Source organism: Eschrichtius robustus, chromosome 11 (genome assembly GCF_028021215.1).
Source record: "Eschrichtius robustus isolate mEscRob2 chromosome 11, mEscRob2.pri, whole genome shotgun sequence".
Classification (NCBI taxonomy): domain Eukaryota; kingdom Metazoa; phylum Chordata; class Mammalia; order Artiodactyla; family Eschrichtiidae; genus Eschrichtius; species Eschrichtius robustus.
Window position 1 is genome coordinate 71,303,643 of NC_090834.1, and position 13,593 is coordinate 71,317,235.

General features: G+C 34.2%; 1 protein-coding gene across 3 annotated transcripts in view; it reads left to right on the forward strand.

Moving 5' to 3' along the window:
* The window catches only part of FAR1 (fatty acyl-CoA reductase 1), a 77,625-nt gene that overhangs the window by 47,897 nt on the left and 16,135 nt on the right, over nucleotides 1-13,593 (forward strand). For all 3 annotated transcript variants that reach the window (XM_068554517.1, XM_068554516.1, XM_068554514.1), the window contains 6 exons: nucleotides 3,818-3,997; nucleotides 6,724-6,901; nucleotides 7,954-7,998; nucleotides 8,121-8,239; nucleotides 9,165-9,232; nucleotides 10,726-10,897. In XM_068554517.1, coding sequence (XP_068410618.1) covers nucleotides 3,818-3,997; nucleotides 6,724-6,901; nucleotides 7,954-7,998; nucleotides 8,121-8,239; nucleotides 9,165-9,232; nucleotides 10,726-10,897 — 762 coding nt within the window. The remainder of the gene's footprint in view (nucleotides 1-3,817; nucleotides 3,998-6,723; nucleotides 6,902-7,953; nucleotides 7,999-8,120; nucleotides 8,240-9,164; nucleotides 9,233-10,725; nucleotides 10,898-13,593) is intronic.

The following is a 13,593-nucleotide window of genomic DNA, read 5'->3' on the forward strand; positions in this document are numbered from 1 at the left end:
GACATCTGTTTCTATATCTTCATTAAGTTAAAATAAAATCAGCAGCAATATAGTGATGAGATCTCATGTAGGTAGTATTTTCTCAGAGGTGGGGAAGGGAGTGATGAGGGAGAGATCAGAATGGCCTGGGGAACTTATATAAGATGTGATTTAAGACACATTAAAAAGTGTCTGAAGATGAGGTCCAGCAATCTGCATTTTAAATAAGCTCACAGGTGTCTGTCAAGCAAAGCATGATCTCTGGTTTAAGGTCTTGTAAGTGTTATCAGCATAGATTTTGAACAACCCAATATGTCAATAGAAGACAGGTGAATAAGAAAATTTATTGGCAGTTCAAGTTGAGTTTTTTCCTTTATTAAAGTGGTTTCTATGTCTACATTAGTGATGGACCATAATTACAAAGATTTGTTCATTTTTGCTCTCCCCCCCAAAAGCCAGTGTTATATAAGATGCGTTGAATCCCCATAACCAAAATATAGTGAGAACTTTATTTTTGTTTGGTACTACTAAATGCTTTCAGATCTAACATGTCAGGGTCTCAGCCTAAAGTTCAAGGTGTACAAATTGGATGGTAGTGAAACAGAGTGAGGATACTAGCCTGGCAGAGATCCTAAGAGTTATTTACATGGGCACAAAATGCCTTCAGGTTTGCGCTGTCAGGTGCAGATGGATGGGAAGAGGTGAGTAGGCAAAGCTCAGGAGTGCTTCCTCTCTCAAGTTATTCCTTATTTTCAGTGACCCAGAAATTCTGTCACCATCCTCAGGAACCTGTAACAAAATATCCTTTGTATTCTGCTCTCAAAACATCACTCTCCCTACCACTATTGTTTTGCAAATGCAAAAGAAAATGGCACATTGCCTTATAGTCTAGTGGACAGTATCCTCTCTGTGAAACGTCTTTTTTGCTGGATATCTATTTGAACAGATTTTCCTCCCTCAGTTGAGATAAGGAAGGAAAAAGATACACTCATGTTTTTAAGACCCCAACCCAATTAGTCCATTAAAAAATTTTTTTTTCCTTTCAGTATGTTTTCATAGGTTCTCAGATAATATGAAATTAAAAGAAAAAATAAGTCCCAAGAGTTTTTCCTCTCATGAACTATTTCTTATTCCTAGTGACCCAGAACTTGTTGTTCTGTCCTCAGAAACCTGTAACAGGATATTCTCTGTATACCTTTTCCAAAACAGTACCCTCCCATTCCCACTGTTTTGCAAATGTGATACGCATCAAAGAACTACTTTACAGTCAAGTAGACCAGATTCTATCTGTGACATATCCTGACCTTTTAAAAGAACAGTTGGATTTTTTCCTTCTTAAATACTGAAAATGTAAGAATTTCGGAAAGTACTCAAAACTATTTTTATTTTTAAAAAAAATTTTCTTGTGGTCTCTCTTTGAAAATATGTTGTTTTCCATAAAACGTAAACATAGAATTTGTAGTTTTACTTATTGAAACAATTTCCATATTTCTAACTTTTTCATAGTTATAATTTTCATGATGTGATGATATTACATCATGTTACTATACTGTAATTTATGTCATGTTCACTTAGTATAGCAAATACAGGGAATTTTTCTGAGGGTGTGGAGAAAAGGGAACCCTCCTACACTGTTGGTGGGAATGTAAATTGGTGCAGCCAATTTCTATGGAGAACAGTATGCAGGTTCCTCAAAAAACTAAAAATAGAGTTGCCATATGGTCCAGCAATCCCACTCCTGGGCACATATATCTGGACAAAACTATAATTCAAAAAGATATATGCAACCCTGTGTTCATAGCAGCACTGTTTACAATAGCCAAGACATGGAAACAAGCTAAATGTCCATCAGCAGATGAATGGCTAGAGAAGATGTGGGGTGTGTGTGTGTGTACACACACACACACTGAAATATTACTCAACCATGAAAAAGAATGAAATAACACCATTTGCAACTACATGGATGGACCTAGAGATTATCATATTACATGAAGTAAGTCAGAAAGAGAAAGACAAATACCATATGATATCACTTATATGCAGAATCTAAAATATGACACAAATGAACTTATCTACAAAACAAACTGACTCACAGACATAGAGAACAGACTTGTGGTTGCCAAGGGGTAGGGGTGGGGGAGGGTTGGATTGGGAGTTAGGGACTAGAAGATGCAAACTATTATAGATAGAATGGATAAACAACAAGGTCCTAATGTATACACCGGGAACTATATTTAATATCCTGTAATAAACCATAATGGAAAAGAATATGAAGAAGAATATATATGTATAACTGAATCACTTTGCTGTACACCAGAAGCTAACACAACGTTGTAAATCAAGTATACTTCAATTAAAAAACAAAAGCAAAAACACAACCAAAAAACCCAAAAAACAAATTTAGGGAATCTTAATTTCTTTCTGTTTGAAAAATTACAGTTAGAACAAGTTTTTCCTCTCAGTTAATTTCAGTGGGTTAACTAGATTAATAACTCTGTCATTTCTATAATTCCTGGTACTTTGTCCTAGTCTCTTTCAGATCAGTTGTATCAGTTTATAGTGTCACCAACAGTGTATTACTTTGCCAGTTTTTTCACAGTATTACTGGTTTTGGGTATTTCAACTTTTTTTCCCCTCAAGTAAGTTATAAACAAAAGTATAATAGAAAGCAAAAACGATCCACCCCTTAAGTAATATTTATTGAATGCTTATTTTGGGACTATGTTAAGAATAATACTGATGAATACTTGCAAGCTATTTTGTTTAATTTAACTTTATACAAATCTTAGTAGTTAGTCTCCATTACATATTCTCCTTTACAGATGAAGAAATTGAGGCCTGAGTGCTTGAATGACTTTACAAGGTCACCTAATCCTAGCTGATAGGCAAGCTAAACCAGATTTGAACCCAGGTCTTATTCCAGAGTCTTGTTTTTAATCCTGTTTCACTTCATAATCTATATATTTAAAAAATATTATTCACACAGATTTTCCATGTTTTTATAGTTGTCAATTATTTTAATGGCTGTATTCTTTCGTTGTGATAAGATACCTACTTTATTAAACCATTTCATAGTGAATATTTGGGCTCTCTAGGCTTTTGCTATTACTAGATGATGCTTCATCGATTATTTTTCTGCATATATACTTTTGCATTTGTGAAATTATTTACCTCAAATAAATTTCAAGAAGGGAATATATAGATCATCTTGGGGTCTTGCATTTACCTCTCGTAACAAGTGTATTATAACACACCTTTGAATTTTGTAAGGTAGTCTTAAAAAGGTGTTTGGGTTAATTGCTACAAAGAGAGAAGTAAACATACTTTTACTTGATTATATATTAATATAATTTAATGTTTTTGAGTTTTCTTTGACTGTTCTACCCTTATTGATGACTCTACCACAGCATTTTAGAATTACTTAATGATTCTTACTTCTCCTGGTGGTATAGCCATTTCATAAAACAGTATGCTTTCAAAAATCAAGAGGCAAAAGAAGTCTAAAATGACTTCAAAAATGTATGCATAAAAGCCAAAGACTGAAATTATCTGTGTCTATTTCTGGGTAATTTAAGAATTTTAATTTGTGCTTTTATTTTTACAATCCTAATATGAAGTTTATTTTATAATCAGAAGAATTGTAAACACAACTGGTAGAATGGTTGTACTTCATGTTGAAATAACACACAAAATCTGAGCTAAGGGGTCAGTTGTAAAGAAACAAAAAACTCTTTGTCCCTTTCTGTCTCTGATGCTCTAAAATGGAAATAAGATTTTTTTAACAGGTGAAAAAATGACACAGCTTCCCAATTTTTTATTGTCACTTTTTCTTTTACAGAGATGCTGTTCAGTTAAATGTGATTGCTACACGACAGCTTATTCTACTTGCACAACAGATGAAGAATCTGGAAGTGTTCATGCATGTATCAACGGCATATGCCTACTGCAATCGAAAGCATATTGATGAAGTAGTCTATCCACCCCCTGTGGATCCCAAGAAGCTGATTGATTCTTTAGAGTACGTTTGTTTGAAATTTATATACATTAGCTTTGACCCCAAACTTTGGATCCAAGTTTATCTATTTACATGTATCTCTTGGTCTGTTTCAGTTTCTCTCTCTTTCTCTCTAAATCTCCACCCACACTTATGTATACATTTATCTCTTCCTTATTCAACAAATTATTATGTATCTACTATGTTCTTTTTATTGTATGGATTTGTACCTAAATGACTCTCCGTAAAGTCAATGTGTAAAGTCAGTGTAGAGCTTTCACTTTTGACCAGGTGTGATGGTTGGAGGAAAGCCTCTGAACAACTCATCCATGGTATTAGAGTCTCCGTTTTCCAAGGAATCAATCTTAGCTGCTAAGAAGTGCCTGATATCCGTGGAGACTAATGACTGCCTATTCAATAGCAAGTTCTAGTTTATTAAAAGATTATCCTTTTATTTTGCCCGATAGAGTACAGTTGACCCTTGAACAACACGGGTTTGAACTATGTGGGTTCACTTATACGCAGATTTTTTTCAATAAATAAGTACTCTAGCACTACACAATCTGCAGTTGGTTGAATCTTTTGATGCAGAACCATGATACAGAGGGCTGACTGTAGAGTTATATGTGGATTTTTGACTGCGCAGGGGTCAACGCCCCGACCCCATGTTTTTCAAGTGTCAACTGTATATCTACAGAGGGGCCTTGAATTATTAGGGAATCAGAGGAGTCATGGTCCTTTAATTGATACTCCTAGTGTTGTTGTTTATCATCTTTCTGAGGACTAGGATCCTGTCATCAATGATTACTTGAGAAATGTTTGCATTTGATGGATACAAATAGGCATGGCCAAGATTTCATTTGCTTCAGCCTGTACTTTCTCATCGAGTGAAACAAACAAACAGGATCAGAGCAAGAATAAATAAAGGGTCTTTTCTTTTATAGACGATAATTATAGAAAATTCCAGTATCCGTATCTTCACATATTTGTTAATCCTCATATAATATTCCTGTGAGCTTTTTCCTCCTTTATTCTGTTTGCTCTTAGGTCTCTTTTCTTCCAAGGAATCCTATTCACGTTCAGCTCTTCAGTTACCATCCCCTGTTTTCTCAGTCGAATTCTTTTCTTCCCAAGGGTGCTACAGAATGTTGATAGCTCCTTCTCCAAGTTTTCTTCTAAAATAAACACATAAGTCCATTTCTTTAAGGCTTTCCTGGAAATATGAGGAAGTGGACAGATTTGTAAGAAAACTAATAAGTATGGGAGCTTACTGAGACATTCTTATGGTAATTCCCTGGTTTCTGTTTTCTAATTCGTTTCTTAGATGGTCCCAAATATCTACCTCATTTTCCTCAGGTCAGTAGGCAGAAGTGTTTAATATCTCTGGGAAAAGCTGGGTGTGGAAGTTAATAAATCTTTTTACTTTTTCTCTTATTAGCAGTTTGTATATCCAGACATCGAAGTTGCTGAGAAAGAGCCTATAACCTTCTAGTTCTATTATTTCCTTTCTTCGCTTACAAAGAAATCTGACCAACTGGCCAACAGATAATTTTAGGATAACTCATAGATTGGCTCTGTAAACTCACTCCAGTGATGAGGCTTACTGACTCTAAAGTCTTTCCTCGGTTTAGCCAGTTTTGTTTTTTTTTAATATAGCAACCCTCTCTTCCAGTTTTCAAAGTTCATCTCCACTATGGAATTTTTCCTAAGTTGAGTAGCAACCTCCCTTCAATTTTGTTAGTGTTCTTTTCCTTCTACACGCAAAAAGTACTTCCACATACAGAAGAAAGTTTATCTTGATAGTCTCCATTTTATGCATCCTTATCAGTTGGTATGGGTATCATTTGTGCACTGATTGAATACTTAGTATGCATACAAGTATGCATTGTATTATAGACAGGAAGAAAAACTATCTGAAAACAAGTACATAATGTATTGGAATTAGAAATTTAGACTGGAAAAGACTATAGAGATCACCTAGCATATCACCCTCCTCTTACAGATTATCATAGTAGAACTTTTCTTCAGAGACACTTGAGAGAATTGGAAGAATTTTGTGACTTCATAGTAGGTTGCTAATTGAATTTTTATAGCGTGGTTGAATTTATTTTTATCATTTACCCCAGTATTTGTTAGTGTTGCTAGTGAGAGCATAACAATTTTTAGTGCTTCACCTTAAATATTTAGATTACTAGACCTTTTATGTTGATTGTAAATGTATGTTCATTTAAAATGTATATAATTTACATGTTATGCTGTTATGGTGATTATATACAAATCTATAATTCCTAATCTGAAACCCTTGGGGCCAGATGTATTTTGGAATTTATTTAGACTTTAGAAAGGAAATATAATTTATGTATTGTGTAATATGAAATAACTTCAACTGGATTCGGGGTAGCACCCCTCATCAAACACATATGAAGTATATGAATACTTACAACTAAATGATTTTTAAAAAAAAAAAAAAGACCATAAATCAGTTCTGATTCACTTTTGCTACCTACCATATGATTTATGAAAGAACTCTTGTTTTTCAGACCTTTGTGGGTATAGAAACTGGATATAAGAGATATGGAGTTCTGGTTGATATTTAATGAAAGTAAAGCTAATTTCCATTTTTTTAGTAAAAGTTGTTGTCAAATCACTTGAGTCAGAGCAACAGATATGTTTGAAATATGCAAAGTGGTTTTTCATTTTATAGTAAAACATCCGAAAATATTTTTGCATGCAATTTCTTTGTTTACCAGGTGGATGGATGATGGCCTAGTAAATGATATCACACCAAAATTGATAGGAGACAGACCTAATACATACATATACACAAAAGCATTGGCAGAATATGTTGTACAACAAGAAGGAGCAAAGCTAAATGTGGCGATTGTAAGGCCATCAATTGTTGGTGCCAGTTGGAAAGAACCTTTTCCAGTAAGTTGTTAGAAATCTTTGTAAATAATTGGAATTGGGAATTTTAAGGCATAGTTCTGTACAAAAAGAGTTGGCAATTTTTTATGAGCAGGTTTTGTTTACTGAACATGGCTTACTATGGCAAAGTTGTTTCCGTTTGTAGAAAGAGACACTCTTATTGGTACTTTTATTTCTAATGTAATACTGTATGTATAGATATGCAGATCAGTTTTTAAAATGTTAATTGAAAATTAAATCGAAGGCTATGGTGTTGTCTGGAGTCAAAGGAGACCATGAGTTTTCTTCATGATTGATGAGGGATTGGACTCTGACACGTCAACATTTGTTGGCTTTTAAAATTATTTGCAGATTAGTTTCCCTTGCAGAGGTGAAGGAAATAGAGATGAGAATATTCAGATCTTATTTTATTTCATTTGCTTTTTAGTACCAAAAAGAGGCAGGCCTTCCAAGAGGTTGACTCCTCCCTGTATAGATTACAAGCTAAGGAAGATAAGAGATTTCTGTGATCTGCTGTAGAAAAGCAAGGCATTACGGTATTTGTGAATCCCTGAAATAAGAGAAAACATAAGAGATAAATTGATTTAGGAAAAACTTAGGTCTCTGTAATGGTAGTAAATGATAGTATCTCTTCTGTTGCTTTGGCATTATTCTGTTTTCTTCTGTTTTATTCAGTAATTTTGAGGAGGATTTACCATTTCCCTCAATCTCAGGCTACTGCCTTAGTAAATAGCACAAAATCAAACTTAAAACAGTCACCATTTAGCTAAAATATTTGACAGATATAAACTCCTTTTTAAAAAATTCTCTTTGCAGAGAGTTAATGGAAGAGTAGGTAGCCCTTTGAAAACGATTTTACTTAGTCATTTGCAATCTCAGAGGAAGACTGCTTCTATTTAAGATGGGGAGAAATATTCTGGCCTGAATCTAGTCTGTTTTTTAGTTTTTAGAAGAAAACTACCAAGTATATATGTGGAGTTGTAGATTTCAAATGATAAATCTCTAGTTTCATAATATTTCTAAGCTCCCTCCCTTTTTTTAATTTTTGGTATTAGGGATGGATTGATAACTTTAATGGACCAAGTGGTCTCTTTATTGCGGTAAGTAAGCCTTTTGTTTTATTGACTATTCTGTACTTTTTTCTGTTTTCTGTGTATCTGTATATTGTGTATATGTGCTTTGGCTTATATTTCTTAAGGTGTTGTTTTTAATTTCAACAAAGGCAGGGAAAGGAATTCTTCGAACAATGCGTGCCTCCAACAATGCCCTTGCAGATCTTGTTCCTGTAGATGTAGTTGTCAACATGAGTCTTGCGGCAGCCTGGTATTCCGGAGTTAATAGGTATATGAGATGACAATGTCGCTTGTTAAATATATAGTAACTGAGATGGGAAAACTAATGTTAAATAATCCCTCATAACTGATATTTATCAGTTTTATTAACCCATACCAATATTATATAGGCATTATCACTTTCAACTGCAAGAGTTGGTTTAAGTAGGCGATGAAGTGGTTCCATCAGCATTTATTAAGAATTAACATAAATTCTTGTGTACTACCCACAGGATGGACAAGGTCATTAGAAATTAAAAAAAAAAATTACACAAAACATGATTTTTTTTTTTTAATCCAAACTAGAACTTGGTATAAACTTGGCATATATAAAGAGCTAAAATTCACAGAGAATGGCTTACATATATCAAACATGCACACTAGAGCACTTTAATCAACTCATGGGCCTCCTTTTAAAAGGGAGTAGTAGCATTTACAGGTAACACCTAAACACCTAAGCTTCTCAATAACTTTTTTTCTAAATAATAAACTGCCCTTATTTTTGAAGTCAGTATTTTATATCTTAAAAAGGAGGGATACGATTATATGAATATATTGTTTCTGGTGAAAGGGAACTCAATTCATAATTTTTTTCAGCTAGAGCCTCTGAAAATGGGAAGGAGATAGGAAGAGCTGAGGTTGTTTGTTGTTCTTTTTCCTCGCATGAAAAACAGACACTCCTGCTAATACAAAGAAGAAAATATGAAGTCTATATTATTTTTTATAAATAATTTTTTGGTAGGATAGGGAAAAAGGGTAGTGTAAATAGTCGTTCAGACACAAAAATTAATCCTTTAAAGATAATATTTTAAATATTCACTGTAGAAAAGGCACCCATCATCCTCATTTCTTCCTACTTAAGTATCATGTAAGATTTAGATTGGTTAAGTTTAGCCTCTTTTTATGTTTCATTGCTTTGATCTTTGTCTTTGCAGACCAAGAAACATCATGGTGTATAATTGTACAACAGGCAGCACTAATCCTTTCCACTGGGGTGAAGTTGGTATGATTTTACCTGTGTTTTTGAATCTTAGAATAAATTTTAAAGAACTTAAAATGTTCACTGAGTTTTTACGTTAGAATAACCCATGAGGCATTAAAGCCACCAGTTACCAATTTATTCTTATTTTAATTGCCATGTTAGAACATCTACTAGTACTGCCTTTTGGTCCTTAATAATGTTTCATAAATTTTAAAATATCCTGCTGTATATTCCCTCCTCATCCTACCCTCGTCTGACCCTTACTATTTCTCTGCTGCCATCTGCAGCAACGCCGATAAATACTCGTGGTATGGAAATAATGCTTTTTTCCTCCCTCGTGGGTACTCTCAATCCTGATGTTCCCTGTTCACAGGCAGTATCACTTCCAACTACAAGAGTTGGTATGTTGTAGGAGATAGCTAGTTGTCCTAAGAGTAATAACTGAAGGAATTAGCAAGTAGAATACATGTTGCCAGAGTATTTTCTATTATATTTATTAATCTGTTTAAATTCACAGATTCATAGCAGGTAGTGTGTATGCTATGTTACTTGTTTTAGAATAGGAATAGTATAACTTAAAGGCCTACTTAAATTGAATCATTTTTAAGTTGTTGGTTTATGTTTTCAAATTTAAAGTAAAATGTATTTACAGTGTTGATTTAGTACTAGGTCTTATTTTACCTCTAATTGAACGATTTTTGTTACCCTTGTGGAGCGATTTGATTTTAAAGTAAACCTTTGTCTTTCATCCTAGGGTTTTTTATGGCATTTTTATTTCAATTGAAAGATTGACTATTAGAGCATATAAGAAAAAAAAATCTAGGGTGCTTTTAATTTTATGATAATTATTTGTATTCTTTTAAGAATTTTAAAACACTTTAATGAGTTAGGTTTTTTGTAGTCTTTCATTGTGTTATGAAGTTTAGCAAAAATCAAGTTGAGCTTTATTTTAGTGAATATTCCAGTATACATTTCCATTGAAGTATTAACATACATGATAATAGATTATTTTGATATTGCATAACCTAAATAAATTACAACAGAACTTAATTTGGGGTTGTTTTAAGCTTGTTGATATATGTTAATTTGAGCAACTTATTCACAAGCAAAGGATGATGATTTCCCTTTTCTTTTTTAAGTAAGTACAGTAATAAGAATCTGGAAAGAGGAACAGAAAGAAAGAAGCTGTCGTGAGAGATGAAATATAGAAAGTGACATTGTAAACTGATATAGGTAAAACATTAAAAGGATTTTTAAGAGTGAATTTTAGCAAAAATTCATTCATCTAATAAAAATTCATAAATAGTGGCAGTTCTAAAACCATTTGAGTTCAGCAGTCTAATACCCATATTCTCTTAGCTACTATAGAAAATAGGAAAGTTTGTTTTTTAAATGAGCAAACTCTTACATCTTTGGTGAAATATTTTGCTTTGTAAAAACATGTGTTTTTTTTTTTTTTCAAAACTTCATTACATGGTTATTATCAAAGCTGTTACACAACTTTTCTTCCTCAGAATACCATGTAATTTCCACTTTCAAGAGGAATCCTCTCGAACAGGCCTTCAGACGGCCCAATGTAAATCTAACCTCCAATCACCTTTTATATCATTACTGGATTGCTGTAAGCCATAAGGCCCCAGCATTCCTGTATGATATCTACCTCAGGATGACTGGAAGAAGCCCAAGGTAATGGTGACTAGCTCTGTCTTATCTGTTCCTCTGACTGTTAAGCAACCCATGCTTACTCTAAAATGCATATTAACTCTGTATTTGTTTATGCTTATGATAAGGCTTAATGGCCTTTTGTGAATGAGAAGACTCTTGAATTTAAGAATTTGTCAGAAAAGCAAAGGTGGTGTTATAATTCACTCTGTTCTAAAGTTTGGATGATAAATTATTGTCATGTGCTGAATTCTAGGTCTAACTTCAGGTATTTTTTCTGAATAACAAATAACATTCAAAATGCTTTTTGACGCTTATTTTTCCTACAGGATATTATCTAAATCATTCCTTCAAGATGAATCCTTTAAACCAAGTATTCAGGCGCCCCAATATTAAGTTGTATTCCAACAACTTATTGCTTCATTATTGGAAGGGTGTCAGACATACAGTACCTGCATTATTGCTCGATCTTGCACTCAGGTTGACAGGTCAGAAACCGTGGTAAGAAGAATAGCAGTAAATACACTATGTATTGGTAAGGTGGTGGAAGCTTGCTGGAGAGACAAAAAGTCACTAGCATGAGCTTTACCTTTAGAATTACTAACCTAATTAATCACAATCACAGTCAGGATGCTAGGACATTTCTTAGAAATTAAGGATATTTGGGGAGACTAACTGTGGATCTCATCTTATTGGGCCATTGATCCTCCAGAATCCCATAATATAGGAAATGTCCAGCGTCAAGGTTGTCATTGTTATTATAAGCTGAAATTGAGCCCTTCTCTCCCCGTTAAAAACTTGGAGGTGAGTTTTATAGTGGATTAAGGGTTAAATGTTTTGCTTTAAGTGGATTGTGCAGTTTTATATGAAAAAACCTAGGATGCTTCTAGAAAATTAACTGCTTGAGCTATCTCAGCTTCCTATTCAGCTTATAATATGGTAATTACCGTTTCTGACTAATTTTTCAGGTTGAGAATTTAAAACAAAAGTTAACAAATGGAAAACTTTCTATTATAGTTGTTATGGCCTTTCTTTCTTTTCTTTTTTATTGAAACCCCACAAACTTAAATAAGTAATCCTACTGTCTTTACCACAATTATAGTGAAATGTACTTTAAAAATATTTATTTTTTAACTACATTGGCATTATAGTGGAGCCTTTGATTAGAGAGTTCAGGATTTGAGTATTTATGTGTAAAGAAGATGCTGATTCCAGAACTTCCATCAACTTAAAAAAATAAAAGTGAGGTATCTTCCAGTTATAGTGTATCAGGATCTGAGTTACATGTAGGGAATTTTCTGTGGATTCAGTTGTCCATTATGTTTCTAACCCTGTATGTTAAATATTGAAATACAAGAGAGGTGTTGAACAACTTTAGAATAGGTAAAGAAATACTCAGTGGAAAGAAGATCCAAAATATATTAAAACTATCTTCAAGTTTTCCTAGAATGATCTGCAAAGTGCAGTATTTGTCGTTGGCAACATTCTTTCGTGGCTAAAAAGCAGATGTAAATTTGTGAGTGATGGCAGTGATGCCGTCTTGATATTAATAAAGTTGTTGCAAATTAGAGCAGAACAATCAAAACTAGGTCAAAAAAGTAAAATAAGTTAAATACATCACAGTGCCTTACACAGAAAGTGGGGCTTAGTAAACTTAAAAAATGAATGAAGAGCCAAAGTTTATTAAATAATTTATAGTAGATGTTGCTGCATAACAAATCATCTCAAACTTAGTGGCTTAAAACAGCAGTAGTCATTTTATTTCTTTCAGGATCTGGAATTCAGGAAGGAATCCACTGGGCAACTTTGTCTTAGAGGTCTTTCATGTGATTGTGGTCAGATGGAGCTGAAAGGGGGGTGTGCAGTGGAACAGCTGGTATCACTGTCTCTTCATATTGTGTCAGGATCTCTTCGTAGAGTCTTTTTGCAAGGACCAGTGGTAACCTTAGGGGAATTGGACTACGTACATGGCAACTGAAGGCTTCAAGGAAAAGTGCTTCAGCAGGCAAGGTGGAAGCTATGTGCATTTTCTGACCTACCTAAGGAAATCATGCAGCACTACTTCCACCTCATTCTTTTAGTCACAGGCGAGTCACAGATCCTCCAAGATTGAAGAAGAAGGGATATAGAGAATAGTCAAGATCATCTTGTAAATGAACGGGTGAGATATGAAAGGTATTGTTGCAGCCATTTTTGGAAAGTGCAGTCTGCTATAGTCAGGCTTCTGATGCAAACAATTCATATTCCTCCCGCATGGAAAATACTCTTGCCTTTTCCCCCCAAAACGTCTCTGACATCAGCTTGAAGCCAGTGTGGTCAGCGAAATCTGGTAAATTGTGGATGAAGCTCTTTAGGAGTGTTTTTTCAGGTATAGTTCCTCAAGTATTAATCTGAAAACCTGTGAACTAAAGTGACAGGTTACCTGCTGCCCGTCCACCCAACATATAATAGTGAGACAAGCATAGGAAATACTTTAGACAGTCTTGTTCGAAAGAGAGAAAAAAGAGAGGCACGCAGCAATCACTGGTCCATAACAGTTCTGCATTCCAGCAGGGTCCTGTTTGATGGTTTCTTAGTTAGGGCTCATTCCCACTCTCTGGTGGTTTTCTGAGGCTTTTGGCTCTCCCCTCTGAGTCATCCTTCTTTTCCCATAAAAAATGGCCTGTGTTTGCAACTAAATAGCCTTCGTACACTACTTCCTGCCTGTAAAAAGTTGGGAA